This window comes from Kryptolebias marmoratus, linkage group LG13, assembly GCF_001649575.2.
Source record: "Kryptolebias marmoratus isolate JLee-2015 linkage group LG13, ASM164957v2, whole genome shotgun sequence".
Lineage (NCBI taxonomy): Eukaryota > Metazoa > Chordata > Actinopteri > Cyprinodontiformes > Rivulidae > Kryptolebias > Kryptolebias marmoratus.
The window spans coordinates 26,479,990-26,494,791 of NC_051442.1; the positions used below are offsets into that span (position 1 = coordinate 26,479,990).

Below are 14,802 nucleotides of genomic sequence, written 5' to 3' on the forward strand. Positions count from 1 at the left end.
GACAAAGCAGCCTACCATGTAGGCGGAGTTTATACACAATCTGTATGGGTTTATTTGCCAGGGAGACTCCGCCTTCCTGACTCATCATCACTTTTAGTTGAATCAGACACCCGCTGACTGGTATTGAACAGATCCAGTATCCATATTTAAATTCTCCTCCATAGTTTGTGTGCTTGAATGATCCTGGGAGCTGTGCTATTGGGGGCAAATGCCCCCAGTAGGGTTTCCCAAAGCTGTGTAGGGGGTAAGGGAGGTCGTCAACCTGAAGAAAGTGTCCTATTGGACTTTTTTGGCTAGTAGGACTCCAGAGGCAGATGAGTGGTAGCTATGAGTCAAGTGACCGGTTGCTGAGGCAAAGGCTCAGGTGTGGAAGGAGTTTAGTGAGGCCTTGGATAGAGGTTCTCAATTGGCTCAGAAAAGATTCTGGTAAACCATCAGGCGGCTGAAGTGGGGAAGCAGCACTTTACCAACACTGTGTATAGTGGGGGTGGGGTGCTGTTGACCTCAACCAGTAATGTAGTAAGGCAGTGGGAGGAATACTTTGAGGACCTTCTCAATCCCACCACTATGTCTTCCATGGAGGAAGCTGAGTCTGGGGATTTTGTGGTGGGTCCCTCCTGGCCCAAGGTTGCTAAGGCTTTGCAGCAGCAGGGCTTCAAAGGTGGATGAGATCCACTCTGATTTCTTTAAGGGTCTGGATGTTGCTGAGGTGTCTTAGTTAACATGCCTTTGCAACATTGTGTGGACATCAGGGGCAGGACCACTGGATTGGCAGGCTGGGGTGGTTGTTCCCCTTTTTAAGAAGGGGGACTGAAGGGTGTGTTCCAATTACCAATGAATCACAGTGCTCAGCCTCACTGGTAAGGTCTATTAATAGGTGCTGGAGCAGACAATCTGATTGGCAGTGTGATTTGATTGTGCTAGAACACCATCACAACACTCTGTTCCAGAGTGTGTTGCCACTTAAAATAATGAGTAGATGAGTAGAAGAAAAAAACTGCAGCGGAGGCAGTAGTGTTCGCAGAGGATTATGTATTCATGCCCAAAAGCTCAAATGAGGTTACCTGGTCCAGAATTTATTTATTGTTGATTCTTCCGGCTGCTCCCTTCTGAAGGAGTTGCCATAGTTAGTGAACACACATGAAACATTTGGCAATTGTTTTAAGCCCTTCCTGATGCAACGTGGGCATCAATGTTTTTCTATTCTCTCCTTTATTTCAGGGTAAGACTGCCTGTCTGTGTGCCTGGTGTTACCAATTGAGGGTTTATCTATCATTCTCTATAAAAACCTGACTGGTGCACGAGTGTGGGCAGATGATCCTCCACTTTTGGTTGTTGATGCAGGAACCAATGGAGAACAAGTGCAATTTTCCTGAAGATTTCATACTATGTGCTGTGTGCCATGGCTCATGCCAAAGCGGTTTTAGTCGAGAAAACTTTTCCTGTGACTTTGTCCCATAGTGATTTGCTTTCAGAGAAGCAAGCAGACCCTTCTCTGAAGATATAGTTTACCAAATTGAAATAGTTTACCAAACTTGTGTGAGTTATAAAAGCTAAAAATCAGGACTGACTTGGAGTGTTACATTTGAGCGCACTAGATTACAAGACGCACTGTCAATAAATGGTCCATTTTCGAACTTTCAAACCATTTTCGCAGCACGCGCGCTCCATTCAAAATGTACAATTTTGGTGCTCTAGCAGAGCTGGTTAGCCTGTATCAGCATTTATATGATCCCTCTATGAGAGACGTAAGTGTCGAGTATAAACGCCTCCACCACGCGCCGTGCTTGGAGCCCTACGCGACTATAACTGAACCTTAATGGTGCACGTGGTGCGGCTTTGTAGTTTACCAAAAACATTACGACTTCTTACATATATTAGGCACTCTGGATTATAAGGTGCACTCTGGTTATTTGAGAAAATTGAAGGCTTTTAAGTGCGCCTTATAGTCCAGAAAATACGGTACTTTTTTGGGTGTTTTGGAACATTTGACATGTTGCAGTTTTGTGAAAAGGTGGTTAGAATCTCTTTGAAGTTTCAACATTTTTCCTTTATTTCATTTATTTAATATTTTATTTAAATGAAAGAATAAAATTTCTGAGAGAGCATTTTCCAAAAGATTAACTGACATTTATGATTTTTTTCCCCAAAACAATACACAAGAAAAAAAAAAAAGAATTCTATGTATTGGCATGCAATTACATTTGTAGATGGGCAATAATTTTATGGCTGTTCATGGTGACCTGCTGCCACCTTGTGGTTTCATCACTAATGTTATTATAGTTGACTCTAAACATCTCTTTAAATCAGCATCATACATTGTTCTTCTTTTAAGATAACACAAAATGTTTTAGCTCATCCTGGTTCAATAAACAATCCATGACACAATCCACCATTTTTTATTAGTTACTTTATTATTATTTCTTTGTAAACAATTTCAGCAAAAGTTTTTTTTTTAAATGTTTTTTTGTTTTTCAATCTCAGCATTTTGTAAAGGCACTGAAATGACAACACAACACAAATGAGATAAACAAGAGGAATAAATGACAATAATTTATCATTACAAGCTATAATGTTTTAGTAATGCAAAATAGTCATTTCCAGCAGTATTATGTTTTGTAATCATGCCAATAATTTCGCATAATTCAAGAGCTGCTATACAAGTCCCAAAATTTAATCCAGCTATGTTTTTTTAAGAGTTGTGTTCAGGGACTGTGGAGGGTGGGTTGTTCCATATCTGAGAACTATCAGTTTAGGGAGAAAAAATGCTGAGAGACAGTTTGTGTTATCTTATAATCCTGTAAAAGTGATGTCATATATTTTGTGTTTAAGTGATGAGCAAAAAATAAAAAATTAAAAATTAAATAAATTTTAAAAAAATCATCCTGTTTATCTTCTTTTATGATTACTGAGAGAAGTCCACTGCTGCATCATTTCATGTCAGATACTTTGTCAGTTGCGTAAGTAAAAAATATGAAAGAAAAATTACGTTTTATTTGAAGGAAATGTAATTTGGTAAATCTGTTCATTTGTTGTTAGAAACCCTGGATTGTGTTGCCACTAAGACCTAAGACAAGGTTGGAAGCCTTCTCTAAACCAAACATAAATGAACTGCTTTGAACCACCTCCAAAACTCAAATTACATGATCAATTTTCGATGTAATCTTCACAAAACATCTAAAACAAACATTGCAGTTTTACATTAAGTTTGTGCTAGTCTAGATTAAGTCTGAAATATTTTTTAAAGACCTTTAATACCAACAGTAGAGGCAAAGCATCTTTGATGGGTTTTACAAGGTGCAGATGGTTTAGGTAAACACTGGTTGTATGAAGTTTCTGCCTTAATGTTCTGAAGACTTCATATTAAAGCAAAACAAAAATGGTGTCAGTTATTCAGCTTTGAACAAAAGAGCTGTTTTCTTGAAGAGTAACAGTAAATTGAATCCTTCATTGATTTCTGGTTCACATAGTTCAACGTTATTGACCCTGTATGTTTTCACGTGTTTACAGGGGTCATCAGAGGGTCTGGTTCTGGCTTCGGCTGTGATTGAAGTGGTGGTGTGGGTTGCTGAAGTGGTAAGGCTCATGATGAGGATGGCTGTGGCAGATGATCGGATGTTCGATTCCTTCACTCTGCAGTTCCTCCTGCTTATGAACTCCCACAAGCTTTGACACCAAGTCTTTGATGAAGGTCTGAAACCAGAGCAGAGTGATCTGATATAAATATTGCAAGGATACCTCAAACAGTCACTCTTTAAAAATTTTTAGACACTGTTCAGACCTTGATTAAAGGTCTGTCTTGGGCAGTTCAACTACAAGTGTTCAGCTTTAATTGAGAGTGTTTACACCTGGAGGTTAATATTGACTACAAAATGTTTTTGAGATGTGATGCTTTGTACAAATGAAAACACATTCAGACATCTGAACTTTATTATTATTATTATTATTATTATTATTATTATTATTATATTAACACGGTTCAAAGAGATTTATGTTACATTTTTTGTAGTTATTTCTCAGTGAGCTTAATTACCTAACAGATGTGATATGTGAAAAATGAACCAGCATGCTATGATTAGTGACTTCACAGACAATTGCAGCGTCACACAAATGGACGATTTTAAAATGTAAAAATCCACTGCAGTGAAACACAGTACCCTGACAGCCGTCATCTGTTTTACAGTTTCAGTGTGATCTTAACCTCAGTGTTGTGTTTAAATAGCTGCTCATATTTTTTTCTTATGATTCACATGCACATTTGGTTTACAGTGACCACAACAGATTCAGTCAGCTCTATAATCAATCAGAACAAACATTAAACCAAAGAGAAACTCACCACCGAGCAACATTCGTAATCCACTGATTAATAAAATCCAGACAAAATGGACATTTGTATTGAGAAGAATTCTAATAAACAGCTCATTAGAACAACCAACAATCAAAAAAGTTGTACCTTCAGAATATTCCCAAGAATGGCTGTTTAGATATCGTTAATCAACCAGCAGCCATCACACTCCCACCTCCAAGATGCAGAGTGTGCAAAGAAGCCCTGAGACAGTCCAGCACATAATAGCAGGATTTAAGATGCAGACAAGCAAAGTGTACATTAATTGCCAAAACTAAGCTGATTGAATAGCGTACAGGAACATCTGTACTGAGTGTGGACTGGAGGTCCCACAGTCAAAGGGGTAGACTCCATCTAAGGTGGTGGAGAATGGCAGGGCTAAGATACTGTGGGACTTTTGGATCCAGACTGACAAACAGGTAACCAACTGAACATTGTGGTGATAGATAAGATACAGAAGAAAGCAGTGGTGATAGATGTAGCAGTCCCAAATGACATCCGGAAAAAGGAGAACAAGCTGGAGAAATATCATGGGCTGAAAGATGAAAATGAAGAAGTTGTAGAAAGTCAAGGCCTCAGTGGTACCAGTGGTCATCGCACTTGGTGCTGTGACCCCCAAACTGGAAGAGTGGCTCCAACAGATCCCAGGAACAACCTCAGAGATCTCTGTCCAGAAGAGCGCAGTCCTAAGAATAGCTAAGATACTGCGTAGAACCATCAAGCTCCCAGGACTCTGGTAGAGGACCTAAGCTTGAAGTGAAAGTGGAACCACCTATGTGGAACAAATAGGGTGCGCTATGTGTTCATACATATACAATTTTATTTTATATAACATTGTAATAACTTTGTTTTTTGTTGCTCCTCTCTGATGGAGTTTCCATAAAAAGCAAACTCACATGAAAAATTAGGCAATTGTTTTAGTCCAGATTATCTTCCTGTTGGAATCTGGTCTTGAACTCACAGCCTCAGTATTGTGAAATTGTGGCACTGACCACAGAGCTACCTCAGTGATGCATTGTATTTACTTTAAAATCCTTTATATTGTATGGATTACTTTTAAAGTATACTGGATTTCATATTTGTTGTGTGTGTTTGGAAAAGTTATCATTAAAACTAAATTTTATCAAACACAACCTCAGAAAGGCTGGATATCCTAACTGATGGAAAGACCACAGTGAAATGTGGACTTATCTCAGTTTGTTGTGTTTATGTCACTACTGTCAGATACTGTCGCTTCATGCACTGCTTAGTTTCCCTTCATGTTTTGCCTCTCATGATTTCACCTCCTGTTTGGATTTAATTTATGTTTTGTATTTAGTTATTCTTTGCTGCCATGTCAGCTTTTGTTTTTGTTTCTTTTAGTTTAAAAATAAATTATTTTTATGTCTGGAATCCAAGATGAGTCTGCACATTGGGTTCGCCGCAATCTCCACCCAACCTGACAATTACAAGAAAATATAAAACAGGTTTACACATTAGCTCTGCCCCTCTGGCCATCCTTAGACGTTTGGTTTCTACAGAACAACAACACATGTCATAGAGTTAGAGTGTCTGATAATTATGTGTCTAAAATACAGTTATTTTTATTAAATTCATATGATTTTCTTTTCTCAGCAGTGATTGGTTGATTTTCAGTGTGCGTGTGTGTGTGTGCGTGTGTGTGTAAACCTGAAGCAGCACTTTTTTGCTTTCATTCCCTCAGAGTTTTATCCTTAACACATCTTTGCAACAAAACAAACAATACTACAAGACAAAGCTAACAAAGATCATCTTAACTGTCACTGTGAAATAATCTCCTGGTACATCCAAAAAGGCCATGTCTCCTCTTTATATAGAAAATCCACTGTTACAATGAGAACTGGTTATCTTCATAGGCACTTTACTATTTCTGCTCTAATAACAAACATCCATTCCTCACCACAATATGGAAAAAAATTGTCATATTGCTGTGTAAAAAAGCATACTGTCACGTTAGGCTTTCCACCCCCATTTTTGTACTCAGGATCTGTCTTAACACAGGTCATCTCAGGCCCCCAACAAGGTGAAAAACTCCTTATATTTCAGACTCGAATGTGTACAAGGACAACATATTTTTATTTATTCAATTATTCAGCTATTAAATAAAGTATGTGGTTTGACTCATATATTTAGTCTGTTGAGGTGAAATCTCAAATTCCCATAGCTGCTGAGAAACACTGAACCCAGATGTGTTGTTGTAGCAACAATACAGGTGGAGGCAGATAAACAAGTAGGTCCAGTCTTTAAGAAAAACTGACTGTACACATACTGTAGCATTGGTGTTACATATGCTCATGTTGTTGCTCTTTTAATTGCTGTGTATATATATTTTAAAATTGTTTCTGAGCCTAACAGGGTGTGTGGAACTGGGTCACTAGTTTGAGAACAAAATTATTTAAGTTCAGTTTGAATGAAACTTGAACACGTTTTATTACACATACAAATGTGGTCTGTTTTTAGAAGTTTTCTAAACCTTAGGTGAGTATGAAAAGCAAAGGCTACACTGCCTTTATGCTGCTTATTCAGGAATTGAAGCTGTAATCAGGACCTTTTACAGCCAATGTTTGAAAAAGACTCATTGTTTTTGCACAGAAAGCCATTGTTGGGGCAGTTGGAAAATGGGGTTGCAAGAAATCAGATGCTGCAGTTTAACTCTGTCTTTGTGTCTCTGCATTGTGGGTTGCAAAAGTATTCATCCTATTTGATTACCCATTTAGTTGCCTCAGAACAGCAGTGAAACATTTCTCTGTTTTGACAGACTTGATTTGAATGAATGAGTGATTAACAGGCTTCTGCAGAACTTGAAGACAGGGAAACAACTAAAATAAAGAGAAACAGGAAAACAATGGTGTGAATGCTTAAAGCATCCTTAAAGCATTCACACAATTGAAGGATAGCGGCCCTCAAGGACCAGGATTGGGCAACACTGCTTGAGAACCTCAAATTTGAATGGATTTTCAATTAAGTAAGAAATGTGAAAAATGTTTAAAATAATTCTAAAACACGTGAAAATGAAAGGTGGTGTGCACATACAGTATGTATTCACACTCCAAAGATCATACTTTGTGTCTCCACCTTTTAGGAGCAGTTCCAGCATCAAGTCTCTTCAGATCTGTCTTCATGATATTAGTCCATAGAATCCCAGAATCTTTGTTAATTCTTTATGACCAAACTGCTGCAGCTCCTTCAGGTTGGATGGGTGCTGCTCATGCCCAACAATCTTTAAATCAAACTGTCATAGTTTTGGTGTTTTGTTTGGTGGTTTTGTAGTTCTTGTTCTGCTTTGTTTGTCTTTTGGATTTGTGTTCATGTCTTGTCACTTTCACCTCCCCAGTAGTTTTCCGGTTCATGCCTGCCACGCCCACCTCAACTGTTCCTTGTTGTGTCACAGCTGCAGCCAATCTTCATCTCTCCTTCAGTCTTTTAAAACCGGTCTCTGTTCTTCACTCCTCACTGGGTCATTTCGTTCCATTTGTCATGTTTATCGTCTCTTTATTCCCTGCCATACCTTGTCTCGCCTTCCCCCTTATGACACAAACCAGATATTTCCATTGGACTGAAGTCTGGACTTTGACTGGATCACTCCAGGACCTTTAACAGGTTATCCTTAAACCAGTGGAGTGTTCTTTCAGCAGTAAGTTTAGGCTCATTGTTTTGCTGGAAGGTGGATGTCTGTACCAGTCTCTGAGCTCTGGAAGACTCCAACAAGTTCCTCTCAAGTATTTCTTTGTGTCTTTTTTCCCCATTATTTTTTTTCTTTCACTGTGCCTGATTTCCTGGTCCCTGCTGATATATATATATATATAAAACATCCCCAAGCATTATGCTGCCACCAATGTTTGACAGTAGGGATGATGTTCTCAGCATGATGAGTTCTGTTATTTTTGTCTTTGAACAAAAAATTTAGTTTTAGTCTCATCTGAGCACAGCACCATTTTTGGGTACAAAAATCTAAACAGTCCAGCATTTTTTTTCTTTAATCATTTTTTTTTCATGCCACTCTTCTATGAAGCCCAACTGCAGCTTCTAGTGGGCCTCTGGACAGATCCTCCCATCTTCATCAGGGTAACCTTTGGCCTCCTGGATGTTCCTCTGATTTCCTTGTTACCCATTTCAGTTTTGGTTGATGACCCTCTCTTGGCAGGTTTGCAGTGGTTTGCATCTTTACATTTCATAATAATGGAGCTCTGGAATGTTCAGGGTTCTGGGATATTTTTTTATATCCCAACCCTGATCTGTACTTTTCTACAACTTTGTCTCTAACCTGTATGGAAAGTTCCTTGGTCTTCGTGATGTCTCTTATTTGGTGGTAGACCTTACTACTTGAAGGTGTTGGACTGGTGTTGTTTCTGGGTGCTGTTACATCAGGTGTATATAACATGACAGGTTTAGATTATCTGTCATTTAGATTGATTACAGTTAAATCTTATTTAATTTGGCAGCTTCTGAAGCTTCAGAGTAAACGGGCTGAGTACATTTGTACACAACGCAACACAATGCTGCTGCTCATGTTCTCACTAAGACCAGAAAAATAGAGCACATCACCAAGGTTTTAAAGTCCCTACACTGGCTCGCTGTAGCGCAGAGAAGAGACTTTAAAATACTTCTATTAGTTTATAAATCACTGAACGGTCTAGCACCACAATACATTAAAGACTTATTATCATTGTATCAACCCTCCGGAACACTCAGGTCTTCTGGTTCTGGTCTACTTTGTTCCCCAGAACCAGAACCAAACATGGAGAAGCAGCTTTCAGTTTCTATGCACCATCAATCTGGAACAAACTCCCGGAAAACTGCAAAACAGCCGAAACACAAAATTCTTTTAAATCAAGGCTGAAAACTCACCTGTTTAGAGCTGCCTTTGATTAGTAGTCCACAAACAAATTCAGGTGAAAAGCTGCTCTGAACAAAATATCTTATTACATACTGACCATCTCCTTATGATTATCAAGTGCTCGATGATTTTTATGATTTCATGTGATGATTGTAATGTTCTGATGATCTACTGTGTGATGTTTTTGATGATTGCAATGATGTTTTTGATTATTGTGATGATTCTACTGATGTTTTTATGATGTAAAGCACTTTGAATGCCTTGTTGCTGAAATGTGCTATACAAATAAATTTTTACTTACTTACTTACAACATTTCTTTAGTTTTATAAATCTTAGAATAAGTTAAAAAGCATTAACTTCATTAGTCTGAAGTATGTTTTGTTTAATTAGTCTCTATGTTGAAATGAAACATCCAGGTTTTAAGGCAACAAAACAGAAAAAAATGCCACAATAGGCGCTTACTTTTGCAACCTGTTGTATGCAAATAGCTACATCTTCTGTGAAATTAAAGTCATGGAAATTTGGAAATATAAAACATACCTCTGTGTTGTTATTGCATTTAAAAAGGAGCTCCTGTTCAAAAAAGAAAAAAAAAAGTTGTTAACAGAAATTTATCACATTGTGACTATTCAGTAACAGTGATACTAATCCTGTTTCTGTGACAGTCTCAAACATTAGGCAGTAATATGAATTATTTCAGTGTTAAACTGTTCCAGGAAGAAAATGACTAAATGTGTTGTGCTACCTTTAACTTCTGGACTCGCTCCTCGTCATTTGGCAGGTCGATCAAACTGTCAATGTTCACCTCCTCTGGCATGTCAGTCTCCTGAGTTCAACATGTTCAGCACATATATGAAAAAAAAAAAACAACACAAACTTAAGTTATAATAGAACAAACAGAAATGTGAATATGTGTGTGTTGATAGTGACTTGAATAAAGTCCAAAATGTAAACCATAATGACCAAACAAAGTTTTAGTACTGCATGTGTTGCCTGAGTTTTAAGCTCAATGCTCCTTGAACTGAGGTGAAATTCCTCCATACTTTCAAAATATGACTGTATAAAACTGTAGCTACTTGCAGTTTTAAGTTTAAATATCCACCCTGCACACACACACTATGTGATTGCATGTTTAGGCTCCGGAGGCTGCATAGTAATAAAGTTTGTATAATACAGTAAACAATGGCCAGTTTTGTTTAAACAAGCAGCCATTGTACAAACTGAGAAAAGGAACAGTAATGCAGCCTTTCACACAACTGGATTCCTCTCTGTGGGACTGGGGTCTTGGCACAAACTGGACTGCAATTCTATGGTACAACCCAACAAATCCAAATCTGCACACTGAAAAAATTAAGAGTACTGTTTGTGTCTGTAATAAAACACATTTGAATTCAGAGGACTACGAGAACAGACCACCAGTTCATGTAAAAACCTGGGTCCTGTTTCTGTTCCTGCTGCTGTACTCCGGATTTCTTTTTACAATTAAATTTAAATTAAATTCATATATCTCTTCCTAAAATATGTCATCCTGCTGTCAGTTGCTCCAACAGCCAGATCCACATTGTCCCCCCCCCCCGAGACCTCCTGATTTCCTCTTTCTTTTGGCCTTCAGCCACCCCTCACTCTGTTCCGTGATGCCCATATAAGAGCAGAAAACATCAAGTCAGATACAGATCTCTGAGAGGAACCATGTGTACACAGACCTTGTAAGGAGAGACCCACTGCCTTCCCCCATCAACACCTCAGAGCACAGTGAAAACTGAGGGGTTGTGACACAGTCTCAGAGTTAAACCCTCAGTCCTCCAGCTTTGTTTTATACATTAGTTTAATTTCATAAAATCTTAAAATATTCAACATATTTGAAATGGCTACTTTGTGACAGGAAGTAGAAACAAAACTATTCTGTTCTTTTGCTCCAGAACCCAGCCACTTACCTGACCCCTGTACAGCCCCTCTAGACACTCCTCGATCCATTTCTCTACATCAAGTCGCTTCTGCAGCTCCTTCCGATTGTACTTTACGGTGACCCGGGCATGCCTCTTTGGAATGTTCCCCCCCTGCTCCTCAAGCACCTCCAGACTGGATTCTTCAGGCACAGTTCTGGTCTGATTGGTGTCCATTTCTGCTGTGGACTGGTCAGACTTCTTTCTTGCCTTTTGTTGAAGTTGCAGGGAGAAGATGGGAGGCGGTACTCCCTTGCCTCCTCCCTTCACTCTATCCATCAGCCCAGCAGTCTGTTTATACAAAGGACATGAAAAACTCTGTTGATGTTTACAATATCTACAAAGGTCTACTATGAATTTCAGTTTTGATTTCAGTTTTTTTGAACAGCTTGAAGTATTTTCATTTTAAGGAAAAAGGCAATGCCTACAGCAGCAGAAGGTTAATTTTTCTCTTCTGCTCTGCATGAGTCTGTACATGCATCTTAAGAATATTGCATTCAAGTTAAAGCTCTATTAGTTCATATAAAGTTTAATATTAATTGATCAAAAACATTACCTCAAGGTGTGTCAGCACTGCTCTGGTCATGAATCACCTCACTGAGAAGTTTGGTTGTAAAAGCTCCATTTGAATCTTCATAGATTAATGCACATCATTTCACAATTTGTTTCAAAGTCCAGTTTGATAAGAATTTCATCTTTAAAAAACACTGAACCTTCCCACTCAGAGCAAAACATAAACAGATGATGCGGTATACCTCACTTTCTAATTCTGATTCTTTTACCTAATGTTTTGGTCCAATAATATACACAGAAAAACATAAGAAGACTACAGAAGTGAGCACATAGATGCCCCTATAATGCAGAGGCAGTATACTGCTGACTTCAATTCAGGCTTTTTCACTGTGGTTTTGAGTTTATTAGGGTTCCAAGTCCGTGGGAGCGAGTGGAGGCCCAATGCAAGGCATGGCCGTTCACCTGCTCCCAGTGGAGCAGGGAACCCTATTGTTTTTGTTTTAATCTTCTCCGGCAAAACGCGTTGGCCAGAAAAAACAGAAAATGATGAAAACCAACCAGGCAGTCTGATAGAAAAATCCTACCGCTACTAAAACAAAAAAAAAATCATATCGTCCCATACCTAGTCATTCTGATCCTAAAGGCAGCATTTGTGGAGCAATAAGATAAAAAACTGGATTTAAACTTCCTAAAGGAATCTTTGGTCTGCCCCTTCAGGGTTTATTACTTATTGGAGACGCTTTGGCAGATCTGAACCTTCTTTCAGTGGAGCTGCTGTTGAACATAATGGAACATTTAGCAGTTAAAGAAACAAACGATTTGCAACGGCATTTTTGGACTGGTTATTTTGTTTTTTTCTTTTTTAATATAACACCAAAAACAAATAAATGCCTGTTTTTTCGTATTTTGTTATGGATATTTCTATAACATTGTTTTATGTTCATCAGGGGGATGAACATAGAATTTTGTTGCACTTTTAGATTGTGGCTTGAAGAAGCCCTGTTGCGTCTGCGTGCCATTATGAAAATGTTGCTCGGACTGATGGAAATGGGGTCTATTTATAAACTCTGTTCTGTGATGTCGCTGATGACATCACAGGAAATTATCATGATAACATCAACAAAAAATGAATGAAGAGGGAAACATGGAAAATAATGTCTTAAACCCATATTTAAAAAACTAGTTTTCACAGCACGACACAGGAGGAGCTCTATTTCATTAAGATCGCAGGTTATGGACAGTATGAGGGTTAATGAAACTGTACTCATAAGATGAATAAATGGATTCATTCTTCTACCTCCATGCCACAACGGCAGAGTTTTTTATGCCCGTAAAAAGGTGGCTGTTCTCATTACGAAGCTTGATGAAAGCTTCGGTCTGCTTCTTGGTCCCTAAGAAAAAGAGAAAAAACAGCTTAGCGGCAAAAGTTGAGGAACTACGGGACCCGCTGTTCAAGCTCATTTATTGTCCTGATGATCTGTGACAAAAAATAATACAAAAAAAATGTCTACGCAAATGACAAAAGCCTATCATCATATCCGCTATAGGTTTTAAATATTTGTAATCCCAAATTTTAACATACTTACATTTAAAAGTGTACTCCGCTCTTGCTTCGTCCGCCATCGTGAAAAGAATTCTCTGTTATATCCGCAATGCATCTTGGGATAGGATGGGCTGAGAAGGATACACCAGAGCCATCTTTCAAATCTGGGAAAAGGAGTACGTATTTGTGGGCCACATTTGAAGGAGTCTTTGAATTGGGACAGCCTTCGGCACGCCGCTGTGACATAATCGGCCTTCAAATCTGGCCTTCAAGGATGCGGCCGCTGGGGAGGCGGGAAGATGGCGGTAGCGTAAGACGTACTACGCCGAACTCTCAGTACAAGAGCTATTTCTTTGCAATTTTCTATGTATACAAGCGCTCACTGAAGAACTTTTCTACTTTGTAAGATTATCTTACTCTTAGGAAGATGCCTAAAATACCCCAAAAAAGAACCAATGACCACAACAAGCTGGATAAAACCTGCCTTGTTGCTTCTGAAAAAGACCACGACTATGTTGGTGCGGCTATTGTCGCTTTTCAACCCGAGGCCGATGAAGAGGATTTCCCGCCGCTCCCGGTTACCCCAAGTAAGCCTCCCGTTGCCAAGAAACCTTTTCCGAATGTTTCACGGACAACTAACAACTCAAACCCCGATGATGCTATCGCTATGCTTGCTAGCTTGATCAACACAAGAAGTGATGCCTTAGAAACAAAGCTAGGAAATATGCTAGAAGAAATTAAAGATATTAATAAGAAAATCAACTCAGTCGAGAAACGTGTGGAGCGCAATGAAAAAGATACAACGTCCTGCTTAATCCGTGTCGCTGAGATGGAGCGTTATGGCCGCCGTTGGAACCTCAGACTTCATGGAGTCGCTGAGACCGAGAAGGAAAACGTGTTGGAGGAGGTGGTGCGGGTCTGCCGGGAGACTCTTCCGAATGAGAAGGAAAGGCTTCAGCTCTTCATTGATGTCGCTCATCGAGTTGGAAGAAAGCTTCCCGGTAACTCTCGGCCTCGTTCCATCATCATTCGCTTCATTGCGAGGAGATATCGTGATTATATATGGAAAGGAGCTAAGGGAAATGACTTCCTGAAAAAAAATGGTCTCCGTTTTACGGAAGACCTTTGCAAAGAAGATCGTGACTCTCGACAGAAGCTGTGGCCGAGCATCCAGAAGGCTCGGGAAGAGGGGAAATCGGCCTACTTCGTAGGGGGCCGTGGCTTCATCAACGGTGTGGAGATACCCACAGTGTTTACTCCAATGCAGGAATAACCGCAGGTTAGGTCTTCTTCTTGATGGGCTCACTAAAAATAACTTTATCCATGGTTGCAAACTGGGAACTGGAACTTTAATAAGGTACTGATCCACGGCGTTAGTTATCTGTTACTACCTTCATCCTCTAAGTCACTTCTCTTGTTTAAATGTTATCTCTCTCTCTGATTTCTCTTAATGCCAGGGGGATGCGCAATATGCTAAAAAGAAAAGCGCTGTTTCTGTTTGCCAAAAATTTTAAATCTGATTTTTGTTTTTTTCAGGAATGTCACTCTACAGTTGATGATGTTACTTTTTGGAAATCCCAATGGGGCAATTCTGTTTGGCTC

At 39.1% G+C, this 14,802-nt stretch overlaps 1 protein-coding gene across 1 annotated transcript; it reads right to left on the minus strand.

The window, feature by feature from the left end:
- Window positions 1-2,389: 2,389 nt before the first annotated feature.
- ppp1r14aa (protein phosphatase 1, regulatory (inhibitor) subunit 14Aa) lies at window positions 2,390-11,368 on the minus strand. The gene is made up of 4 exons (XM_017436406.3): window positions 11,136-11,368; window positions 9,947-10,027; window positions 9,742-9,774; window positions 2,390-3,693 (listed from the first exon to the last, which is right to left on the minus strand). The coding sequence occupies exons 1-4, from the start codon at window positions 11,319-11,321 to the stop codon at window positions 3,517-3,519; spliced, it is 477 nt and encodes a 158-aa protein (XP_017291895.1). The 5' UTR covers window positions 11,322-11,368; the 3' UTR covers window positions 2,390-3,516.
- Window positions 11,369-14,802: the final 3,434 nt, after the last annotated feature.